This window comes from Eschrichtius robustus, chromosome 19 (genome assembly GCF_028021215.1).
Source record: "Eschrichtius robustus isolate mEscRob2 chromosome 19, mEscRob2.pri, whole genome shotgun sequence".
NCBI classification, from domain to species: Eukaryota; Metazoa; Chordata; class Mammalia; order Artiodactyla; family Eschrichtiidae; genus Eschrichtius; species Eschrichtius robustus.
In genome coordinates, this window is record NC_090842.1 from 69,073,543 (window position 1) to 69,098,954 (window position 25,412).

At 45.5% G+C, this 25,412-nt stretch overlaps 1 protein-coding gene and 1 pseudogene across 2 annotated transcripts in view; one reads left to right on the top strand and one right to left on the bottom strand.

The window, feature by feature from the left end:
- Positions 1–25,412, top strand: part of LOC137753617 (zinc finger protein 530-like) — a 35,903-nt gene that overhangs the window by 7,459 nt on the left and 3,032 nt on the right. Inside the window, exons 2-4 of one of the 2 annotated variants that reach the window (XM_068528903.1) lie at positions 8,300–8,426; positions 10,334–11,693; positions 22,820–22,825. In XM_068528903.1, the coding sequence (XP_068385004.1) occupies positions 8,300–8,426; positions 10,334–11,693; positions 22,820–22,825 (1,493 nt within the window). Of the gene's footprint in view, positions 1–8,299; positions 8,427–10,333; positions 11,694–22,379; positions 22,571–22,819; positions 22,826–25,207; positions 25,335–25,412 lie in introns of those variants that run through there. The other variant, XM_068528902.1, reaches the window with a different exon arrangement.
- Positions 4,107–4,775, bottom strand: LOC137753430 (large ribosomal subunit protein eL33-like; annotated as a pseudogene).

Genomic DNA, 25,412 nt, shown 5'->3' on the forward strand with positions numbered 1-25,412 from the left:
TTTAAAGGATGTTAATAGGTTCATCATCTTGGCAGGGTGCTGAAGCAGTCTTGAGTTTTCTACTCCCTACATTCTTCTGCGATTCATTCTGATTCTCCTCTCTGCACTGCTGCTGCCTCCCATTAAGCCCTCACCCTCTCCACCTGGAATATATATTTAAACTTGACATATATGTCATGTGTTACCATCAAATGCAGGTATTTGTTAAAACTGGGGATATAGTCGAGCACAAAACATAAAAACCACTACCTGTCTAGTGGTAATGAGCTCCCTTCAGCTTTTGTTTATCTGGTAATGTCTTTATTTCTCCCTCATTTAAAAAAAAATTAATTTATTATTTATTTTTGGCTGCATTGGGTCTTCGTTGCTGCACGCGGCTTTCTCTAGTTTCGGCGAGTGGGTGCTACTCTTCATTGCGGTGCCCTGGCTTCTCATTCTGGTGGCTTCTCTTGTTCCGGAGCATGGGCTCTAGGCACATGGGCTTTAGTTGCAGCATGTGGGCTCAGTAGTTGTGGCTGGCGGGCTCTAGAGTGCAGGCTCAGTAGTTGTGGTGCACGGGCTTAGTTGCTCTGTGGCAAGTGGAAACTTCCTGGACCAGGGCTCGAACCTGTGTCCCCTGCATTGGTAGGCAGATTCTTAACCACTGAGCCACCAGGGAAGCCCTCTCCTCTTTTTTTTTTTTAAAATTAATTAATTAATTAATTTTTGGCTGTGTTGGGTCTTCGTTTCTGTGCGAGGGCTTTCTCCAGTTGCGGAGAGCGGGGGCCACTCTTCATCGCGGTGCGCAGGCCCCCCACTATCGCGGCCTCTCTTGCTGTGGAGCACAGGCTCCAGACGCACAGGCTCAGTAGCTGTGGCTCACAGGCCCGACCGCTCCGCGGCATGTGGGATCTTCCCAGACCAGGGCTCGAACCCATGTCCCTTGCATTGGCAGGCAGACTCCCAACCACTGCACCACCAGGGAAGCCCCCCCCCTTTTTTTTTAAAATACATATATGCTCTTTTTTTAAAGAAATAAATTTATTTATTTATTTATTTTTGGCTGCATTGGGTCTTCGTTGCTGTGCATAGGCTTTCTCTAGTTGCGGCGAGTGGGGGCTACTCTTCGTTGCCGTGCGTGGGCTTCTCATTGTGGTGGCTTTTCTTGTTGCGGAGTGTGGGCTCTAGGCACGCGGGCTTAGTAGTTGTGGTTCACAGGCTTTAGAGCACAGGCTCAGTAGTCGTGGCACGCCGGCTCGGTAGTTGTGGCATGGGCTTAGTTGCTCTGCGGCAGGTGGGATCTTCCCGGATCAGGGCTCGAACTCATGTCTCCTGCATTGGCAGACGGATTCTTAACCACTGCGCCACCAGGGAAGCCCATCCCTCATTTTTTAAAGGGAGCTTTGCCAGGTATAGAATTCTCAGTTGACAGTTTTGTTTTTAATCTCTGTGGGGGAAAGAGGGCTTGGAGTTTACTAGTCCACCATTTTGCTGATGTCACTCCTCACATAGTGTTTTAATTGAAACTTTTTTAACTTAACAAAAGAATGGGTCTAGCAATCTGGATTGGATGACCTGGTGACACAGTAAAAACTTGGTCAGAACTAGGAATAAACTAGGAAAAAGAGCACACTATGTTTTTGCCTTTTCCTGTTTGCACATCTGCCCATATGCCATTTCTTTCAAGAAGTTTTTAGAAACAACATGTATGTAATTTCAGAATTTAAATAATTATTTTACTGAAAATATTATCATGGAAATGTTTTATCTTTATTTCCTTCTCTTATTTATTAACGTAGAACACTGTCATATTGACTTTAGTTTTCATTGGAAATAATTCCTTTTTTGGTTAAATACAAAGTTTGGTACACAGGTTTATTTTAGTTTTGTTTTCATTTATGTGACTATATCTTAAACTATTTTGTTATATCTATTCAGGCACAATAATTACATAATTCTAAAACAAAAACAAAACAAGTACATTCTGAGCGCTATAGTTTCATCCTTTTTCCTCTGTCCTCTTCCTTCTCCTCATCTCACAGGTGCCCCTTGTATACGGTTTTTATTTTTCCATTATTAAGATACAAATGCATAAATATATAGAAATGCATAAACTATATGAATTATATTCATTTTCTTGCCAAAATAAAGCTACCTGCACAAAGTATTCTGATAGTTACTGACAGTTTAGGTCTGCATAGTTGAAATAACTTACTCATGTCCACAGCTGCCCAGTGCTCTCTTAGGAGGATGCACCCTGATTTATTCAATCTTGGTTATTACCAAAAATGCTGCAAAAATAGTTTTGTGCTTGTGAAAAAATCTGCTTTTAACATTTATATAAAGTTGGAATAATTGTTAGGAGAGCAAACAAGTTTACTGGCTCTAATAACAGGTACTCAATATTTTATAGTTTCCAGAGTCCTCTGATTGCAATAATATTAAACTCCAACATTCCCTCTAAATTTAGAAATAATGGTTTTTACTAATCTAAATGTGAGTATTAATTTCCTCATTCAGACTAAGGCTGGGATGCTTGGAACTTTCTCACTCCTTTATCTGTATAACTTCACTTTGGTCACTGTATACATTCTTCCATCCACTGACTTGATTCTTAATCAGCTGGTCATGGCCAGCTCTTTGGTGCTTTCCCTCCAAAGAAATCCCTCTGATAATAGCAGCTTTTGGATTGCAATACTGCCTGTATGATTTTGGATGTAAAGTTCTATTTACACTGAATGGGCAGAGGGGTATCCCTCAGCACCACCTGCCTCTTGAGTGACTTCTAGGCCAGTAAGCTTTGTCCAATTCCTTTACCACCTGTCACACTTGGGGCATAGTCTCCACTTTTCCCAGTTGTCCAAGCTGGCAGAGGGGTCCTGTGTGGGGGTCAAGCCACCAGGGTGAGCCCTGGACTCTGGCTGAGAACAGTGCCAGCCCTTTACCACACAACTGCTGAGACAATCTCGGGACTGGCCTGAGGGAGCAGGACCTGTCCAGGACAATGTACCCATCACCGAGGCTTCCTGCTATCCTCAAAGTACTGTGGCCAAACGCCGCCCCAACCTTGCAACCCAGACTTACCTGCATCCCAAGGCCCTAAGAGGGCATCTTCACCTCTCCTCTTTCATTCTAATGTACTTTTAATTTAGTACTTCCTTCATATTTCCTGTCTGTGTTCCTTAAATGGTCGAAAACTCACAAGGGCAGGCTTGTCTGTCTTGTTTTCTGACTTTTCTTGTGCACCTACAGTAGTGCCTAAAACTCAGTAGATGCTCATTGAACATTTACTGAAGAACTGAGGGACTTCTGTGGTGGGGCACTGGATAAGAATCCGCCCGCCAATGCAGGGGACACGGGTTTGATCACTGGTCCGGGAAGATCCCACATGCTATGGAGCAACTAAGCCCATGCTCCACAACTACTGAGCCTGCGCTCTAGAGCCTGCGAGCCACAACTACTGAAGCCTGCACACCTAGAGCCTGTGCTCCGCAACAAGAGAAGCCATCGCAATGAGAAGCCCGCGCACCGCAATGAAGAGTAGCCCTTGTTCGGGGCAACTAGACAAAGCCTGCGCGCAGTAAAGAAGACCCAAAAATAAATAAATAAAATTAAATTTTAAAAAATTTATTAAACATGACACCCTAGATTCCACATCCATTTTTGCTTTTTATTGTCAAGGCTACCTTGAAAGTCCTTTTAAGCTATACTTCAAAGTATTAATGTTTTCACGAATGAAAAAATAATCACATTTCTAAAACAAAATCCTGAGTGGCCAAAGTTTCAGCATAGCCACTGCTCAGATAACTGTCTCTTCTCAGACTCCAGTGTGTCCTGTTCAGTTTTCTTTGAGATCTTAACTTTTGTTTTTCAATCCTCTACTGATATTTTCCCAGAGCTATCCAGCCATTATCTTTAAATAAGTACATAATCATTAGTGGCTTTCAGTGATTTTCATTTCACAACTTTTTCTGGAATAATCTCAACTTCCCATGCCCACGCAATCCCTGCTATAACAGTAGGAATAATAATCACTTCTCATAAAAGAGATCAGATTTTGGTGTCCCCCCAATTTTTTTTTTTTTGTGGGTTTTTCCACACTTTAATTTATTCATTTTTCAATAAGTTTAAATCCTTGAGGGATACGGCATCACACAGATTCTGTGTCCACGGCCTTGGCAGCAAGGTTGCTTGGGAATTCGGCACGAACAATGCCACTATCTCCGTGAACACAAGGTACCTTTCCCCAGGTTACTCTGGTTTTGTTCGGTTTTCCACCAGGAGTTACTTTGTTTGCTTTGTACACGTAAGCACGTCTCTTGCCTAGATATTTAGAATTCTGTTTCATTTCGAGCATAGACCCCTTCAATTTTTTTTTTTTAATTATTAGCACCTTTTAAATTATTTATTTTATTATTATTATTATTATTATTTTTGGCTCTGTTGGGTCTTCGTTTCTGTGCAAGGGCTTCCTCCAGCTGCGGCAAACGGGAGCCACTCTTAATCGCGGCGCGCGGGGCTCTCACTATCGCGGCCTCTCTTGTTGCGGAGCACAGGCTCCAGACGCGCAGGCTCAGCAGTTGTGGCTCACGGGCCTAGTTGCTCCGCGGCATGTGGGATCCTCCCAGACCAGGGCTCGAACCCGCGTCCCCTGCATTAGCAGGCAGACTCCCAACCACTGCGCCACCAGGGAAGCCCCAGACCCCTTCAATTTTAAGAGCTGTGTGCTCCCTCTGGTTCCGGAGACTGGGCTTATAGCCAGCAAAAATGGCCTTGGACCACAGCCTTCCAGGCATATTTGTCCTTTCAGAAGTCCTGTTCCCAGCGGGCCTCCACAGGCTTCAAGATGGTTGAAACAGAAAGGCCGATGTCCCAAACTTTTATCTCAGGGTTCTGGTATCTTTGCACAGGTGCTCTAACCGGGCCACTTTACCTGGCGTTTCAGGTGAGCAGCGCTCCACGCTCGGTCCCAGAGCTGTTGGAACTACATTTCCCAGAGGACGCTGCGCCGGGGGCCTTCGGCGTTAAGCCAATTAAAGTTCAGGAGAAGGACACTTCCCTGTGAGAGCATCGCCTAGGGGCGGGACTTCCGGCATTCTCCTCGTGGCGGTCGTTTTGTAGGCACTTGGGGTGTGTTCGCTCGGTCTCAGGTTCCGCAGCTGTGAGTCGAGACCGAGAAGGTCGGAGAGGAGACGCTGTCCGTGCCAGGCCTGGGATAAGGTCCACTGTGCCCGCGTTCCCCCTCCTCTCCCGCCGTTCCCCGCCCCGTCCACAGTCCGATGGCGGCGGCGGCGCTGAGGCACCCGCCTCAGGTAAACGCTCGTCCTCCGGCCCTCACCGCCCTCACCGCCCTCACCCCACCAGACACTAAAGCCCCGAGTGCGGGGCGCCTGCTCTCGTGCCCGCAGCCCAGGCCCCGGTGTCCAGGACGGTGAGGCGGCCGTGGGTGGGGCCCTGTTTCTGACGGTGTGATGGCGCGTGGCAGAGGGTCACAGGCGGAGGGACCGGCAGGTGCAAAGGCTTGGAGGTCGGGTTGAGCCGGAGGATTCGGGAACCCCGAGATCTGCCTTGTGTGTTCAGGGAACAGAGAAGGTGAGGCAGAGTCGCGCTTGGAATGCCAGGCTGCCATTTTCAGGAGGCCGGGAGCATTGAGAGTTGTGAACAGAAAAGGACTGTCCTGATTTAGGCTTTCAGAAGTTTTCCAAAAGCTGTTCAGAGGGTTAGACTGGTTGCCTCTCGTATAGGTACCAGAATGTGCAGGTGCTTGCAAGGGAGACTGAGCTAGTTCAAGGGAATCTCAAGTCTCCTTTGTTTCTCATGGGAACAGAGAGCAGGGGGCAGGAGTCAGGACTGGAATGGCTTTCTGAGAAGTTGAGTGTCTATTCTGCAGGTGATGGGAACAATGGGAGGTTTGGAGCGGAGGAGGGAGGTGATCTGACCCAGCTCTTATCAGGCTCCCTGTGACTGCAGAATGGAGAACCGAATGGGGCGGGAGGGGGGTGGTGGCGGTGAAGAAGGTGGTAGGAAAACCAGGGAATACGCTACTGCAATAGTCCAGGTGAGTCTTGATGATGTGGACCAGTGTGGTGACCTTGGAGGGGGTAGACATGGTTAGATCCTGAATTCAATTTTTTCATTAGATCTGCTCAGATTTTCTGATTTTGAAGGTGAGAGTAGAAGTCAGGGATGACCGCAAGGTTTTGGGGTGTAGCAGCCAGAGGGATGGAAGCTCCATCAGTTGGGATCTGGAATTTGGTAGTAGGATTAATTTTCTTTTTCTTTTCTTTTTTTTTTTTTGACTGCGTTGGGTCTTCGTTGCTGTGCCTGGGCTTTCTCTAGTTGTGCTAAGCGGGGGGCTACTCTTCGTTGCGGTGAGCGGGCTTCTCATCGTGATGGCTTCTCTTGTTGCGGAGCATGGGCTCTAGGCACACGGGCTTCAGTAGTTGCAGCACGTGGGCTCAGTAGTTGTGGTGCGTGGGCCCTAGAGTGCGCGGGCTTCAGCAGTTGTGGTGCGCAGGCTCAGTAGTTGTGGTGCACAGGCTTAGTTGCTCCGTGGCAAGTGGGATTTTCCCAGACCAGGGATCGAACCCGTATCCCCTGCATTGACAGGCGGATTCTTAAGCACTGCGCCACCAGGGAAGCCCCAGAATTAATTTTCAATCGGTATTAGGGTTTTTGTTTTGGCCATGTTAAGTGTATGAGATGTTTCAGAGAACAAATCAGTAGAGGTATTAAGTGGGCAGCTGGACACACAGGTCTAGGTCTCTGGGGAGGGTTTCAGGACAGACACCTGAAGAAGGTGGTGGATAGTATGTGGACCAGGGTGGAGCTGTGTGTCTTGGCTTAGATGGCTAGAACAGAATACTTTTTATTTCTCACAGTTCTAGAAGCTGGGAAGTCCAAAATCAAAGTATTGGCAGGTTGGATTCCTGGTGAGGGACTCTCTTCCCATCTTGCAGATGGTTCCCTTCTCCCTGTATCCTCACGTAGACTTTTCTTGGTAGAAGGAAGTGGAAAGAGCAAGAGATGCCTGTCTTCCTCTTATAAAGGTTCCTTCTTACAACCCAATCTAAACCTGATTACTTCCCAAAGGCCATGCCTCCAACTACCATCACATTTGGGGTTAAGGCTTCAACATAACAAATTTTGGGAGGATGCATACATTCAGTCCATAACACTGTGGGTCACATTTAGTGGCGATAATCTTGGTCATGATAGTGTTAATAATAGCCCAGGAAGGGGAGAGCGGGGTCTGAGGGCTGGGCCTTGTCCTTGGGCACCAAGGTGGAGTATGATAGACATCACAAACATAGGTGAAGGAGATAAGTGGTCGTGGGAACAGTGTGGGAAAGAGGATGAGCTACCAGGTGATTTAGATTTCTGAGGGATGAGTGCACATGAGATGGAAATGGCGGCAAAGGAGCAATTGAGGCAAGATTGACAGTGAGGCCAGGACTACTGCTTATTCACTGCTCTATGGGCTCACCAGGGTTTTGCTGTGACCTTCTGTTTCTGGGGGTTTTTAGTCAGGTTGGTGGATTAGTTTAAGGGGCACAAGTGGTCATCTGGGAGAGTCACTGGACCTGGGGTGGAAAGTGTCTGGCACTCTGTTTTGAATGATGGTTAGGAAAGGAGAGGAAGTCTGTGACGGGAGAGCACATCAAGTGTAGCTCATGTGGAAGAGGGACATGGCTGTATGAGATCCACAAGTAGTTCTGGGTGGCTGAGGTTGAAGCAAGGAGCAGAGTCAGGCAGGACTGCCAATGGCAGTGGGGACCAGTGGAGGTCTGGGTAGTTGGATTCTGTTTGAATTTGCTGAGCACTCTGTATATGCCACGTGTTCTGTGACACGTAGGAAGGAGAGGCAGATGCCTGTGTTGCAGGGCAGGAAAGAGGTGGTGACTGTGAAAGAGTCACGTTGTACAAAGAGTGATGTGGAAAGGGAGTATAAGCTGATGGCCTGAGGGCCCTGGCACTGAGGACATAAGGGTGAAATGTGAGCCCACACCCTTGGTTATGTCCGGGAGGCATGATCTGGGACACCCTAGGAGAATTGCCTCGTAAGAGGGAGTCCTTCCCTGTGTGCCAGGCCCAGAGCATAGATATCATCTGTCTGCCCACCTGCCTGGTGCTGTGGGTGGACAGGGTAATCAAAGGGACCATGAGAAGAGTGTGCACATCAGTGACACCAGGGCCTGGTATCTCCTCTGAGATGAGAAAGTGGTGGGGGGTGGTGAGCAGGGTAGGAGTGGGTGGGTGGATGAACTTGGGGTCCTGTGAGAGAAGCTGATCATGGAACAAACTGTCCCCATCATGGCAGGCCTGTGTGACCTTTGAAGACGTGGCCATTTACTTCTCCCAGGAGGAGTGGGGGCTCCTTGATGAGGCACAGAGGTTCCTGTACCATGATGTGATGCTGGAGAACTTTACACTTACAACATCCCTGGGTAAGGCCTTCATATTCCTCCCAGTGTCCTCAACTGTCCTCTGTGTTTCGCCCTGTCCAAGAGGCAGCTCTGTCCATTCCATGGCTAGACCATGGTCTCTGCTAACTTCCCCACTTGCCTGGCATATGTGCTGTGGGTGCCAGTGCTGAGCTGTGTACACTGCCCCGAGCACTGTACTCCTCAAGCAGCCCCAATGTCTGATACCCCGAGGAATGCAGGGAAGTGTCTGGGAGTCAGTCTGGCAGTCAGCCTAATAGAGCTCACATTTCTTTTCCTCTCCTTGGCAAGATGACTGTGTCCAGATCTATGGTACCTTGTGCCCCAGATTCTTCCCCTTTCCTCTTTTTTTTGAGATATAATTGGCATAGGACATATTAGTTTCAGGTGTATTACATAATGATTTGGTATTTGTATATATTGCAAAATGCTCACAACAGTAAGTCTAGTTAACATCTATCACCATATAGAGCTACACATTTTTTTTCCTTGTGATGAGAACTTTTAATTTTAAGACTTTCTTGTGACTGCCTATATCAGGATTGCAGGCATTGTCATTGTCACTACTTATATATATGCTTTTCTTGAAAGACCCTGTTTTGGGATTTTGTTGTAATATTCTTTCCTTTCCTGTGGTCTGCTGTTTCCTGAGTTGCTCTGAGCCAGTGCTGACCACTCACATGTCCTATCTTTCCCTAAGGACTTGTTTCATTCCGGTCTCACGTAGTTACAGAACTGGGGGGGGGGGGGGGGGTGTGTGGGGAGAGCCCTGATTGCTTTACAGCGTGAACATGGCAAGTTGGTCTCAGAGGAGACCTGGTCCTGGTGAGTGGCAACTGGAGGGGGGACGAGGGGAGGGCATGAAAATGAGGCTGTGTTTAATCATACTGGGAAGCTACCCTGTGTCCACCAGTGTTTTGGTGCAAGTGCCACTGGACGCAAATCATTTCTACACTTTCTTCTGCATACTTGACACTTTTCTGATTTGTCATTTCCAGTTTCTGACTGTCCCCACCTTCCAGACCTGTATGCATCATGTCCCTCTCCACTGCACCATCTGTAGTTTCTCCCGCAGTGACTTACACTTATCCAGATACCTCGGAGATGTGGGTTCAGTTCCAGACCACTGCAATACAGTGAGTCACGCGAATTTTTTTGTTTCCCAGTGCATATAGAAGTTATGTTTACATTATACTTTAGTGTATTAAGTGCAGTAGAATTATGCCTAAAAAACAATATACCTACTTTAATTTGAAAGTACTTTTTTGCTAAAAAATCCTAACCATTGTCTGAACCTTCAGTGAGTCATAGTAGTAACATCAAAGATCACTGATCACAGATCATCATAACAAATAATAATGGGACAGTTTGAAAGATTGTGAGAATTACCAGAATGTGACACAGAGATACAAAGTGAGCAAATGCTATTGGGGAAATGGCACCGATAGACTTGCTGGACGTAAGGTTGCCACAAACCTTCAATTTGTAAAGAAAAAAACCAGAATGCAGTATCTGCAAAGGGCAATACAACAAAGTGCCATGATAACGACATATGCCTGTAAAGTGTTGTGAGGTGTGCACACATTCTTAAATAGTCCTTGAAAACCAGCTACTCACTTCCAATTGTATTTCCCTGGGCCTGGACACAGCCATCCTTCTGCATAGTATGGACATGTTCCCAGCTGACAAGATCTTGCTGAAGGCTGTTGGCAGAGGAGGGAGTAAGTGATCCTGCCTCTCCTCCCTGTGTTACACCCTGTATTTGTGCCCTTTGTCCTGGAAAGTTACCCACCTTCTGTGATCTTTAGGGGCCCAGTACTGCAGAGCAGCCCTCCCTTCAAATTAGTGCCTCATCCTGAAAACATTCCCATGGATTCATTAGCACTTTATTAGCATTCCTCTGCTTTCAGATTGTCAGTGTGGAGGAGAGGATGAGGAGATCCCTTCTGAGCAGAGTGTTTCTGGAGGAGAATCACAAGTCAGGACTTCTCAGTCAGTTCCATCGACCCAGAAGACTCATCCCTGTGAGAAGTGTGTCTCAGTCTTGAAAGACATTTTGCAGCTGACTGAGCTCCAGGCAGCATATCTTGGGCAGAAACCATACTTTGGTGGGGGGTCCAGCGGCTTCTGGTTGAATGCAAGCCTTCACCAGTATCAGGAGCATGGCAATGGAGAGAAAAACTTTAAAATGGACGTGGACAGGGCCTCGATTGTGACGAGCTGCAGACTCCATGTGTCAGGGAAGCCCTTCCCCTGTGGGGAGGATGGAAAAGACTTCCTAGCTACCTTGGGCCTTCATCAGCACCAGACCACTCCCAACAGTGAGAAGCCACGCAGCAGCATTGAGTCTGGGGAGGCCTTAAACAATGGGAAAAGTCATAACAAGTGGATTGAATGCAGGAAAGTTTTTGGCAACACTCATACACTTCACCACCAGAGAGTCTGCACTGGAGAAAGTCTTGATGAGTGTAGCAAATGCAAATACAGATTTGTTCAGCACCAGCAAATTCACGTTGGAGAAAGGCCTTATGAGTGTAGTGAATGTGGGAAATTCTTTAGCCGTAAAACCCACCTCATTCGACACTGGAGGGTTCACACAGGAGCAAAGCCTTATGAGTGCAGTGAATGTGGGAGGTCTTTTAGCCAGAAATCTGACCTCATTCAACACCAAAGAGTTCACACTGGAGAAAGGCCTTATGAGTGCAGTGAATGTGGGAAATCTTTTATCCAGAAATCCATACTCATTAAACACCAGAGAGTTCACACTAATGAAAGGCCTTATAAATGCGATGAATGTGGGAAATCGTTTAGCCAAAGTTCTGGCCTCCTTCGACACAAGAGAGCTCACACTAGAGCAAGGCCTTATGAGTGCAGTGAATGTGGGAAAGCCTTTAACTGTAAAACCCACCTCGTTCGACACTGGAGAGCTCACACTGGAGTTAGGCCTTATGAGTGCAGCGAATGCAGAAAATCTTTTAGTGAGAAATCTGTCCTCATTCAACACCAAAGAGTTCACACTGGAGAAAAGCCTTATGAGTGTAGTGGATGTGGGAAAGCCTTTAGCCAGAAATCTGTCCTCATTCAGCACCAAAGAGTTCACACAGGAGAAAGGCCTTATGAGTGCAGTGAATGTGGGAAATCCTTTAGCCGCAAAACCCACCTCATTCGACACCAGACGGTGCACACTGGAGCAAGACCTTTTGATTGCAGTGAATGTGGGAGATCCTTTACTCAGAGCTCTGGTCTCCTTCGACACAGGAGAGCTCACATGCAGTGAGTATAGGAAATCCTTTACCTGCAAATCTGACGTTGGTCAACACCAAAGAGTTCACACTGGAAAAAGGTCTTGCACATGCAGTGAATGTGCTTTTTTCTTACTTAGCATCATTGTATTGGACGAAAGTCTCTGTGAGGAACCATCTGCGTGAATTGAATCTCACGTCAGGATATCCACAGACTAGGGATTGATTCACCATAAATTTCACGGTTGTGTGGGAAGCATGTGTAACCTGCCCAAGGTCACTGCAAGTTTCTCTGGCAGAAACTATCTCACCTCTAGCATCTGGCAGGCCCTCACAGTTGGCATCAGTCACAAGCGTAGTATGCTCAGAGCAACTGGCCTCTGTGCTGTCCCGTTTGTTGGAGGAAATCGTGAGTATCCTGAGCCCTTATGGAGTCTTCATTCCCTTTTCTCTGACAAGTTAGGGCATGGACCTGACCTGTGTTGGCCCTGAGAACGCTGTCTGAGTTCTGCTGGCAGCTTGCAGAGAAGGACTAGCTTTTTCAAGGACACAGTTGGTCTCGGGTAGTTGTGATGAATGTTTCCAGCTTCCAAGTCACCCAACCAGAAATTGCCTGTTACACGTTGCTTTGGTTTGTGTAATAATAAAGGCCTTTTTGTTTAAGCACCTTAATTTTGGAAATGCTCTTCACTGTGTGTAATAGTTTGAAAGCACAATAGGACCATCAACTTGAGGGTAAATGACTTTCGTGGAGATCCAAACTTTGGGTGCCTCAGAGGACATGGTACGATGGCCAAATATAGGGCTCTCGTTTTGGCCTAGTTTGCATTGCTGCCAAGGCCTCCTAGGAAAGACTACTTTGTTGTTATAATTTTTTGCCTGGATGCCAGAGGTCTGTGCATTCTAGTGCTTCTGGAGACAACATGGATTCTTTTTTTTCTTGCGCACAGGGGGTAACACACAATGGCCAGCACTACTGAGGGAAATCTTAACCCCAGTTCTCCTCCAAAGCAACCATATACCCTGATACCTGGAATTCCATAAGCTAGTGTCCATAATTGTAAGGCTGCAGGGGCAGGGAAGACCGCAATTGGTACAGAAACACTGGTTACTAGGGAGTGGAGGAGACTGCAGCAAGCTACGTGGAACGTACCGCTTCTAAAGGTACATCCACAAATGTTCTACTGACAAGGACTGCAGGATGAGTGTGTCCAGAAATCTCAGGACCTCCAGGTATGTTTACGTTGTGAAGTCATTGGCAGACAAAATAAGGTTTTGGGGGATCCCTCTAGCCTTTCTGAGCTGTTGACCTCAAGGCCATTGCTATACAGGCAACAGAAGAAGGATGGTGAGATACTGTGGTCCAGGCATGTGGTTTTTGTGACCCAGCCAGCAGTCCTCTTGACTCAGCCGGAAATGGCCTTCACTGTTTGCCAGTATTTCCTGTCCCTGAGGAGAGGCTGCACCTCAAGGCATGAGGAATGAGATAGTGGAGTGAGTTTCTGAAGAGTGGGATATTTAGATTTTTATTATGAACCACTTTTTAAACCTGCATGATGGTATAATGGGCATAGAAATGTACGTATTTAAAGTGTACAATTTGATAAGTTTTCATATGTATACACTTGTGAAACCATAATTATTATCATGATAATGAGCATATCTGTCACCAGCATATTTTCCTCATGCCCTTTTCTAGTCTCCTTGCTCTCCCTGGCCATACAGACAACCATTTATTTACATTCCTTTACAATAGATTGCATTTTCTAGAATGTTATGATTGATCATAAAGTGTTTACTTTTTTTTTTTCTGGCTTCATTGATGCTACATAATTACTTTGAGAATCATTCATTGTACTTACATGAACATTCTTATTTCTAAGAATTCTTAGAAATGGAAGCTTTCTCTTCCATGTATAATTGACTATGTTCATCCATTCATCTGTTTATGGATATTTCAGTTATTTCCAGTGTTTAGCTTTTGTAAATAAGAGCTGATATGAACATTAGTTTACAATTACTTATATGGATATGTTTCATTTTTCTTGTATTAATAACTCAGAGTGCAGTACCTCAGTCGTGGGGTAGGTGAATAGCATGACTTTTTAAGAAATTGCCAAACTGTAATCTAAAATGTTTGTGTTTTTTTGCATTCCCACCAGCAGTGTGTGAGACTTCTAATTCCTTCACACCATTGTCAATACCTGGTAAGGTTACTCTTTAATTTTACCCCTTTAAAATAAGTGTGTAGAGGTAATCCACTGGTTTTAATTGCTTTTCCCTAAGGATTTACAACGTTGAGCATTATTTCATGTGTTTGCTGTATATATCTTCTTTAGTAAGATGTCTATTCTTTTCTTTGTCCTATTTTCTATTTTGTGAATTTGGCTATTTGCTTTTTAGTTACAATAAGACAAACAACAAAGACATGTTGGTATTTTACTTATTCTTCAATGATGTGAGTGACTTCTTTGCTTCGTGGGATAATTGTTTTTGAATACTGGAAGAATATTTTGTTATTTTTTACTTTTTTTTTTTTTTTGATGGAATGCACAGTGTATGGACACCTATACCAAACATTTAAGTTTCATCAGCGTTATTAACGTATTCTCCATCACTTTTCTAAGTGTAGACATTCAATATACTGCATTCAGTAATACTATAAATCAAGCCTTGGTTTGTAGTGTTTGCCAGTTTCTTTGGTATAAATACCATGAACAATTTCAAACTACCAACCTGATGTCACTGAATAGAGTTGGGAAGAGTTGGCAGTATCACACCATTCTAAACAGAGAAATGATTAGAGAGTGATGATGTTTCAATATTTGTAACTTAAAAGAGTTTAATTGATATATAATTGACTTATGTATATATTAAAAATGTCAATTTTGATGTTTTGATGCATAAAATTTCCTTAAGCCCTTTTTAAATTTGTGCTTTTCAACTTATAAGATTTCTGATACAGGATATAGTCTACTGTTTGTAATTGCTATTTTCAAATATACACAAAAGTAGAAAAGACTGTCTTATGGATCCCCAACCTTCTGTCATTGTTTATAGTCATTCGTGTTTCATCTCTCATGCACATTAGTGGGTTCTTTTACTTAAAACCCAGAGATTGTGTTGTTTAATGCATAGTTTCTTGAGAATGCTTCTCTAAAATGTAAGAGTATTTCCATAATGACAATAACTTTCTCACACAAAATAAAAATATTTTAAAGTGTGATAAATATTTTATCAGTGCTGAATTTTATCAATTTTCTCAAAAATATATTTGTTCTTTAAGGCAGACTACAGACGTACCTTGTTTTATTGTGCTTCACAGATACTGTATTTTTTTTTTAATAAATTGAAGGTTTGTGGCAACCCTGCACTGAGCAAATCTATTGGCACCATTTTTCAAACAGCATTTCCTCATTTTGTATCTCTGTGTCACATTTTGGTAATTCTCACAAGTTTTCAAACTTTTTCATTATTATTATACTTCTTATGAGATCTGTGATTAGTTATCTTTGATGTTACTTTTTTTTTTTTTTTGTCTGTGCCATGCAGCTTGTGAGATCCTAGTTCTCTGGCCACGCATTGAACCCGGGCCCTCAGCAGTGAAAGCACAGAGTACTAACCACTGGACTGCCAGAAAATTCCCAGTTGGTTTTTTTGTTACTTTGTTTTTTATTTTTGTGATGTTACTATTGTAATTGTTTTGGAGCACCATGAGCTGTAAGCCTATAAGATGGTGAACTTAATTGATAAATGTGTGTTCTGACTGCTCCACTGATTGGCCATTCCCCTGTCTTTCTCTCTCTCTTTGGCCTCCCTATTCCCTGAGACACAACAGTATTGAAATTAGGCCAATTAATAACCCTACAATAACCTCCAGTGTTCCAGTGAAAGGTTGGAGTCACTTCACATCTTTCACTTTAAATCAGAAGCTAGAAATGATTAAGCTTAATGAGGAAGGCATGTCAAAAGCTAAGAGCTTGTACGTCTGTCGGGAGTGGGCCCAGAACAGTATTTATGTACTTTTCCCAAACTTATATTTTTGGCATTGCTTGGGCCATGCACTTTTTTTTTTTTTTTTTAATTAATAGACTTTTACTTTTTTTTTTTTTAAGTATTTGTTATTTATTTATTTATTTATTTATTTATGGCTGTGTTGGGTCTTCGTTTCTGCGCGAGGGCTTTCTCTAGTTGTGGCAAGCGGGGGCCACTCTTCATCGCGGTGTGCAGGCCTCTCACTATTGCGGCCTCTCTTGTTGCGGAGCACAGGCTCCAGACGCGCAGGCTCAGTAATTGTGGCTCACGGGTCCAGCTGCTCCGCGGCATGTGGGATCTTCCCAGATCAGGGCTCGAACCCGTGTCCCCTGCATTGGCAGGCAGACTCTCAACCACTGTGCCACCAGGGAAGCCCCATGCACCTTTATAGCAATATGTGTATTTACTAGGAGAGTCAGGATCCAGCAAAAGGAACAGCAAAAGCCAATGTACTTTGAGATTCTAATTTTGAGCTCCATCCACTTAGAGCTACTGGGGCAAAGCTTTAAGGCTTCGAAGCCACCAAGGAGGCAGGTAGTGCTGAGGGAAACCCCTCTGGCTACTCTATGAAAATAGAACACGAGTTTATATCCAGCAATGACCAGGAAATATTTCAGTCCAAACACTGTCATTTCCTGAGGGATCCCTTTGGAGAAAAGACCTAAGCAGTTGGCTAGGGCAAGTTGGTTGAGGATTTGGTCTGTGGGTGTGAGACTTCTTCCAGTGATTGAAGTGAAAGTATAAAAACAAAGAAGTGAGGAGTTTCCCAGGATCCCATCTTTCATCTGAGTGAGGAGGATAATCACCCAGTCCAGGTTAGTAGAAACCATCACATCAATAACTTAGGGATAATGTTTAATCGGAGTCAGAAGAATCAAATTGATGTTTGATGCCAGGACAGTAACTGCAGGGGTAACATCCATGCAGGTGTGGAAAGGAGTCATCTGGACACTAATGCAGTCACCCAGAGGCAGAGCTCTCCCCCCGTCCCTGGGGCTCTAGGTATTCCTGCATGCTGGCAGGTTGTGTTCCTTTCTGGAGGCTCTGGGGAACCAGATTCTTGCTTGTTTGGGTTGTTGGCAGAGTTCAATTCTATGTGGTTGTAGGACTGAGGACTCTCAGCTCCCTAGATGCTCTCTGGTTGTGTTGAGGGCATCTGCGAAGTCCCAGTTTCTTCAAAGAGGTTTTTGTGTGAGTGACAGCTCTGACCTTTCCATCTTGCTGAGTCAGGACTAAGGTTGCTGGCTGTCAGACGTGTACTGTCCTTAGCTCCTACGGTTCCTCTCCCGTCCTAGCACAAAGCTGTTATCTCAAAACCAGCAATAGGGCATCAAACGCCCTTATCATACTGCCATATCTCTGACTGATGTCTGCAACTTTCTCCCTGCAGCTGCGATAGTTTCTTCACTCTTTTAAATTAGTTAATTAATTAATTAATTAATTAATTAATTTATGTTTTTGATGGGTTTTGCTGGATGTTACAAGTACTTTTGTTTTTTTAATTAATTTTTATATTTGGCTGCGTTGGGTCTTCGTTGCTGCGCACGGGCTTTCTCTAGTTGCAGCGAGTGGGGGCTACTCTTCATTGTGGTGCGCAGACTTCTCATTGCAGTGGCTTCTCTTGTTGCGGAGCACGGGGTCTAGGCACCCGGGCTCAGTAGTTGTGGCTCACAGGCTCAGTAGTTGTGGCGCATGTGCTTAGTTGCTCCGCAGCATGTGGGATCCTCCTGGACCAGGGCTTGAACCCGTGTCCCCTGCATTGGCAGGCGGATTCTTAACCACTGCGCCACCAGGGAAGTCCTAGTTTCTCTACTTTTAAAGACTTATCTGTATTTTTCTTTAAGATTATTTTCTTTGTATTGTAGTAAAAAATACATAACATTAAATTTATCATCTTAACCATTTTTAAATGTACTGTTCAGCAGGGTTAGATACATTCACATTGTTGTGCAACAGATCTGAGGGGCTTATAAAGACAAGGAAAGGAGGTTTGCATTACAAAGAATTTTAATTGGAATTGGAGGCAGAAAATAGTCTTGGCTGAACATGATTGACTGCTAAGTCCATCACTGAAGGGAGGTCAAAGTCCGTTACTGTGACAGGTTCTTGCAGAGCTCTTGGAAGATTTGTGGTTTGGCCCAGATCAGAAGTTCATGGTTCTACCCGTTGAGGACGTGTGTCAGGTTCACCTCCTTAATGGACTCCCAGCACCATTTTATTTTTTTTTAACACTTTAAAAAAAATGTTTTATTTATTTATATTTTAAAAGTTTGTTTATTTTTGGCTGTGTTGGGTCTTCATTGCTGCACGTGGTCTTTCTCTAGTTGCGGCAAGGGGGGGCTACTCTTCGTTGCGGTGTACGGGCTTCTCATTGAGGTGGCTTGTCTTGTTGCGGAGCACAGGCTGTAGGTGTGTGGGCTTCAGTAGTTGTGGCTTGCAGGCTCAGTAGCTGTGGTGCACGGGCTTAGTTGCTCCGTGGCATGTGGGATCTTCCCGGACCAGGGGTCGAACCCGTGTCCCCTGCATTGGCAGGCGGATTCTTAACCACTGAGCCACTAGAGAAGTCCCACAGCACCATTTTAAAAGCCTTGACATAAGTGACTCCATTTTGTTTCACATTTCACACTTGGGATTAGAACAAAAACACTGACGGAAGAGACATGTTCCTATGAGACCTCAGTGCACATGAATTAAAGTGTTTCTTTTTGTCCTGTTAATCTGTCTTGTGTCAGGTTTTTTTTTTTTTTTTTGGCCACACTGCGCGGCATTCGGGATCTTAGTTCCTGGACCAGGGATCTAACCCATGCCCCCTGGAGTGGAAGCATGGAGTTTTAACCATTAGACGGCCAGGGAAGTCCCTTGTGTCAATTTTATTATTAGTCCAGCCACAAGAACTCAAGAGGGGTAGAGCGGGAAATTTCCCCCTCCCTGACATAGCCTTGCCTCAGTCTCCCATAGTCACAGTACCCATTGCTTTCAGATATTCCATATTGGGCATAGATGCTCTGACACAATAGAAATGGATTAAAATTAAGACTTTGACATTTACAAATTGGCTTGATAAATGTGACCCCATGTAAGTCAAAACAGGACCTTCAAGGATTAAAACTTATGTGTAATAAAATGGTGATTATACCCCACTGCTTCTCCATTTACAGTCCAGTTTTGCTTGTTCTTAACTCTGAAAAAAATAATGAGCACCACTTGATAGATTACTGCAACCTTAATGCTATGGTCCTGTCCATCAAGGTTCCATATCCAATACCCAGTAAAAGTTACTGATTCTATTCAATCAACAACGGGTGAATATTTTTTGCTCTATAGATTTGGCTGACATGTTCTGTTCAGTGCCTGTTTCAATAGCCTCTACTGCAGTTTGTTTCTACCTTAAGAGGGATACAATACACCTTTTCCTGGCTACTCCAACATATTCGTCATTACAAATTTTACTTCCAAATTAAAATCAGCAGGCACTCCTGATAGTGCCCTCAGAAACTCTACCATAGAGGATTTGGCAATTTCTCCTTAAGCCTGCTGGAGTCTGGACACATGATGGCTGTAAGTTGACCAAGGGCTTCTGATACAAGAAGCTGGCCTTCTCTGCCCATGCTGTCTGCCATTAAAACCACCGATGACTGGCTACCTCCTGGGTCTTCTGGAAATAGAGGCTGTCACAGACCCTGAGCCTGTGACTCTCCGTATTCAGCTGCCCATCATGCTTTGAGTCATGGTAACAACACAGTCCAATCTCAGCACAGCTACCGAGGCCTCTGTAGATTAAAACAGCCTGGAAACAAACCTGGAACCTCTGGCATATTCCACCTGTAGGAGTGGTGGCATCCTCTGTCTTTAGTCACTTGCCAGATTCCATGGTGCTGGAAGGTCACCTCCATTCAGGCCCCTTGTCTACCTGGAGAGCCCCTTGGGATTAACTGAGTGAACTGCAGTGGAAGATGAACAGCACTGCCAACCATCAGACATGGTGGAGCTCAGTGAAATGTTGCTTCTTTCCATCCTTTAGCCAGGACATCCCTGATAGAACACAGGACCCAAGGGACAACACCCTTGGGCAAACTTCAGGCAAGAATCTTAGCATGGGGTGACCTGGCTCACAATGGCCACATCTCCACATTTATTATAAACTGTTGGGTCATTACTTAAAAATTGTCCCCTCGGTAAAAATAGCAAGAACCTCTAGGAATCTCTTGCCTCACAGTTAAATCAAAATCACACGTCTCCACATGTATTAACGCCACAATATGAGGTCTTGCCAGGATATTCCTTTTTCACTTCGGAGTTATAATTTGAACCTAAACTTCCTCCACAAAAAAACCTGTCAAGTGCAGCTGCACACCATTCTTGTGACTTGATTTTTCTGCTACTGGTCTGAGTACTTTTATCAATTTTCAAGAAGCTCCAACCCTCCAAGGAAGCCATTGTTTCAACTAAACATGGCAAATGCTGAGGTCCACATCAACTCAAGCGGGTACCCTCTTAGAAGAGACACTCCCATCCAACATCCCAGACAACATCATCCTGGCCCAGGAGCTCGTTGCTGGAGATGACCTCACCTCAGATGATAACAGTTCAAATGACGTTGTCCCAACCCAAGACCTCGAAGTTGGAGTTGACTTCACCCCTTACACTAAAATCTTCACCCCGGCAATGCCCATGGACTGCCTCTCCTAAGGCACAAATTGGACGCAGGACATGTATTGCATCTCTTCCTTTCTTTTATTATTATTTTTAAAGGCATCATTTATTTATTGAGGCTGCGTTGGGTCTTCGTTGCTGCACACGGGCTTTCTCTAGTTTCAGAGAGCAGGGGCTACCCTTTGTTGCAGTGCGTGGGCTTCTCATTGTGGTGGTTTCTCGTTGTGGAGCACGGGCTCTAAGGCGCGTAGGCTTCAGTAGTTTTGGCGCAGGGGCTTAGTTGCTCCGCAGCATGTGGGATCTTCCCGGAGCAGGGCTCGAACCTGTATCCCCTGCATTGGTTACATGCATGTAAAGAACAATAAATAAAAGCTGTGAGTCAAATTTATTCAGTATCTTACTGAGAACTATCGCCCAGGAGACAGCCTCTCAGATAGCTCTGAGAAACTGTTCTGAAGAGAAAAGAAGGGAGGTCGGGGGACTTCCCTGGCAGTCCAGTGGTTAAGACTCTGCACTTCCAGTGCAGGAGGTGCAGGTTCCATCCCTGGTCAGGGAACTAAGATCCCACATGCCACTAGTCACGAGGAATTTTAGTTAATGGTTTTAGTGTTTTTCTAAGTATGGGAAGATGCAAGAATCCAGGTTCATAAAAAATTTCTCCTCAAAAAAATGTAACTTTCTGAAAGCCTGTTCTGCCAGTTTTCCCAGAGCACAGACTGCCTCATTCCTTCTCTCTGCCCTGATCTTTTTTCAGGGTGTGCTGGGGATCAGTGACTGCATTGGCTAATGATTCAATCCTTATAGATCCAAATGGCTAGCAGCATTCTTTAGTTGGCACGAACAATGTACATATTTTATGTCCAAATGACTTTATGGAATTGTTTGTCTATTTGTATCTGTAGACTTTGTTTTATTTTATTTTATTTTTAACATCTTCATTGGAGTATAATTGCTTGACAATGGTGTGTTAGTTTCTGCTTTATAACAAAGTGAATCGGCTATACATATACATATATCCCCATTATCTTCTCCCTCTTGCGTCTCCCTCCCACCCTCCCTATCCCACCCCTCTAGGTGGTCACACAAAGCACGGAGCTGATCCCCCTGTGCTATGCAGCTGCTTCCCACTAGCTATCTATTTTACATTTGGTATTATATATAAGTCCATGCACTCTCTCACTTCGTCCCAGCTTACCCTTCCCCCTCCCCGTGTCCTCAAGTTCATTCTCTACATCTGAGTCTTTATTCCTGTCCTGCCCCTAGGTTCTTCATTTTTTTTTTTTTTTTTTAGATTCCATATATATGTGTTAGCATATGGTATTTATTTTTCTCTTTCTGACTTACTTCACTCTGTATGACAGACTCTAGGTCCATCCACCTCACTACAAATAACTCGGTTTCATTTCTTTTTATGGCTGAGTAATATTCTATTGTATATATGTGCCACATCTTCTTTATCCATTCATCTGTTGATGGACACTTAGGTTGCTTCCATGTCCTGGCTATTGTAAATAGAGCTGCAGTGAACATTGTGGTACATGATTCTTTTTGAATTATGGTTTTCTCAGGGTATATGCCCAGTATGTATCTGTAGACTTTGGGAGCACCTACAATATTACTTTTACCGTCTGGGAACATGCTTCATGGGGTCTGAAATAGTATTTCTGAAAACTTTTAGTGATTACTTGCAGACAACACTACCCATAAGTCTCCCTACAGCCACTCTAAGAAGTAACGAAAGCCTCCCCTCCAGCCTAGTTAGATCCCTCACAGTGCCTCTGGGTTTGTGGGGGTGGGACCACCAGCTAGAGCCCTAGCTAGACCTCTGAGAACTACATTTCCTAGAGGACTGTGCGCCGAGAGGCAGCGTGTCTAAGACAATGAAAACCCAGGGTAAAGACATTCCTGCGCATGCGCTTCTCATCGGGGAGGGACTTCCGGCCTCCTCCTCGTGGAGGCCATTTTAATTGCTCTGGATTTGTTCTAGTTCCGGAGCGCTCCGTGGGGGCTGAGATGACTGAACTAAGGAGGTCCGAGTGGAGGTGTCCCCGTTGCACAGAGGCGGGTCTGAGGTTCGGCGACACCGCCCGGGGTGTCCCGCGTCAGACCCTGGATAGGGCCGGCCGTGGCTGGGTCCCCTCTGTTCTCCCACCCCTACCGGCCCAGCTCCGCCCACAGAGTCCGATGGCGATGGCGGCGCTAAGGGACCCGCCTCAGGTAAACGCTTGTCCTCCAGGCCCTCACCGCCCTCACCCCACCAGACACTAAATCCCCTGCCCACATGCCGGCAGCTCAGGCCGCGGTGTCCAGGACGGTGAGGCGGTCGTGGATGGGCTCTGTTTCTGACAGTGTGATGGCGCGTGGGAGAGGGTCACAGGCGGAGGGACCGGCAGGTGCAAAGGCTTGGAGGTGAGACTGAGGAGGGAGGATTCGGGAAACCTGGAACTGTCTTGTATTTGCATGGAGCGGAGAGTGTGAGGTGGACTCACACCTGCACTGTCAAGCTGAGGGTTTTGTACCTCCGTTCTGAGGACCATGGCAGCCATGGTGGGTTGTGAAGAGAAGAGGGATATAGTCTGATTTAGGGTTTTAAAAGCTTTCCAAGAGCTACTCTGAGGGAGAACAGATTGGAATGGGGGTGATGAGGGTAGTGAGGCACAGGGAGGTTGAGTCCTTGTCCAACATAGAACTGGGAAGAGGCAGCACTGAGGTCTGAAGCAGAGAGTTTAGTCTTTTAGCCCAAGGTCATCTGGCCTCCAGGGCTGGCGAGGGGTACAGGGAGTTTTGAGCCCCTTGGAATACACCTTTATGGCTTGCTTCTGCCCACAGGTCCCCATGGCTGAGGAAGTACTTATGGAACCTACACAGGGAAGTGGAGGGTGTCCCAGGCCCTCACTGGTTTCGATCTCACTCATATGAACTTGAGATTGTGGTGTCGTGGGACTCTTCACCTGCCATTCTCCCAGCCCTTGGGTTTGGGGACCTGGGAGAAATCCTCTAGACGCATTCTAGTCCAGGCCAAGGGTTTCATGGAAGAGTTGCTTTCTGGTCATCTGTGGAAAATGGTGTAGAAGGTTATCCCAGAAACAGGTACCAGCATGTTCAAATGTTTGGTAGTGTGTCCACAAACTGGGAACAGGGCACAGCAGGTCTCCTTTCTTTTAGCAACAGAGAGCAAGGGGACAGGAGTCAGTCTTGTAGTGTGGCTGTCTAAGAAGTTGAGCATCTATTGTGGAGGTAATGGGAGATTTGGAACAGAGGAGGGAGATGATCTTACTTAGGTCTAAACAGGCTCCATCTGGTTACAGAGTAGAAAACAGACTTTGGGAGGAGGAAGGATGACCAGGGAGGAGGGTACTGCAGAAGTCCTGCTGCGTGTTCATGGACCAGAGTAGTGGCTGTGGAGTTGGAAGAAGTGGTTGGATTCTGTATCCATTATTTAAGAAGGGCTGCCCAGATTTTCTGATTTTGAGGGTGGGAGAGAGAACGGTAAAAGTCAGTGATGGCACTAAAGTTTTGGTCTTAGCAGCTGAAAGACTGGAAGCTTCGTTAACTGAGATGAGATAATCAGTAGTAAGAGTGATTTTCATTGGGGATATCAGGAATTTTGTTTTTGGCTGTGTTAAAATTATGAGATTCTTCAGAGAACAAATGAGTAGTGGCATCAGGTGGGCAGCTGGACACAGAGGTCTGGAAATCTGGGGCGTGGTTCAGGATGGAGACATCTGAAAGTGGTGGTTAGTGTCTGCACCAGTGTTGAACTATGGATTGTATTTAGAAAGTGGAATTCAGACCATGGTGATAATGTTATTAGCAGGTCAGAAAGAAGTGTTTGAGTTCTGAGAATTGATCTATTGCTTGGGCACCTGGTTGGGGGTTATGGACATCATAAACACAGATGTGGGAGAGAAATAGCCGTGAAGGGAGTATGTGTGGGACCGGAGGTGTTGGCAGGTATCCAAGACTTCCAAAGGAAGAGTAGACAGACAGATGCAGAGGCAGAGAACTAATAGAGATAAGATGCATTTGCTAGAATTTTGTGGTGGGCTTTGGTGAGATGTTTCAGTAGATAATGTAGATAACATAATGGGCAAATGTGGTCATCTGTGAGAATCACTATGCCTAGTGTGGGTACCATTGTGGCTGGGATTTTAATGAGGGTTAGGTGGAGAGAGGAGGATTGTGGCTGCTGAGGGAATGAGTACAGCCTAGAAGTAGGAGAGGGTTATGGGTATCTGAAGTTCACATATGGTTCTGTATGACTGATGTTGAGGCTAGAATTAGAAACAGGCAGAAAGGCCTTCAAATGGTGTTGGGATCCATCAGAGGTCTTGGGTAGAACTGGATTCTGTTTGAATTTGCCAGATTCTCTGGGGTGAGTCTAGGAAGATGACTACAGTGTGGGACAGGGAGTTGTCAGTGGCTGTGAGGATGCAACCATGGGCTCTGGAGATGTGAGAGAGGTACATGTGGAGAGAGGGAACATGAATTGATGGCCCCTGGGCCCTGGTACAGGGGACTTAAGGGTGATGGGTGACTCCACATTTTATTGTGAGGCATGATACGGAAGACCCCCCGGAAATTGCCTGGCAGGAAGAGATGGAGCCATGCAGTTCTGTCCCTGAGCATCTCTCTGATGGCCTCTCTCTGCCTACCTGTCTGTAGTTGCTGAGCGCTGGGCACAGTGATTATTGGAACCGTGAGGAGAGAGCAGTGCCAATGGCATCAGGTTCTGGTATCTCATCTGAAGTGGGGAGCCTGGAAGAAACTTGGGCATGGGTTGGATGTGTGCAGGATGGATTGTGGGTCCTGAGGAGAGAGGACCAGTGGGTTCATCTGTCCCCATCATGACAGGGCAGTGTGACTTTGGAGGACGTGGCTGTGTACTTCTCCTGGGAGGAATGGAGTCTCCTTGATGAGGCTCAGAGACACCTGTACCATGATGTGATGCTGGAGATCTTTACACTTATATCCTCACTGGGTAAGGCCTGCACACCCACCCCTATGACCTGGGCTAGACTTTGCCTTTCTGCTTTTCCTTAGGGGCTGCTCTGTCCTT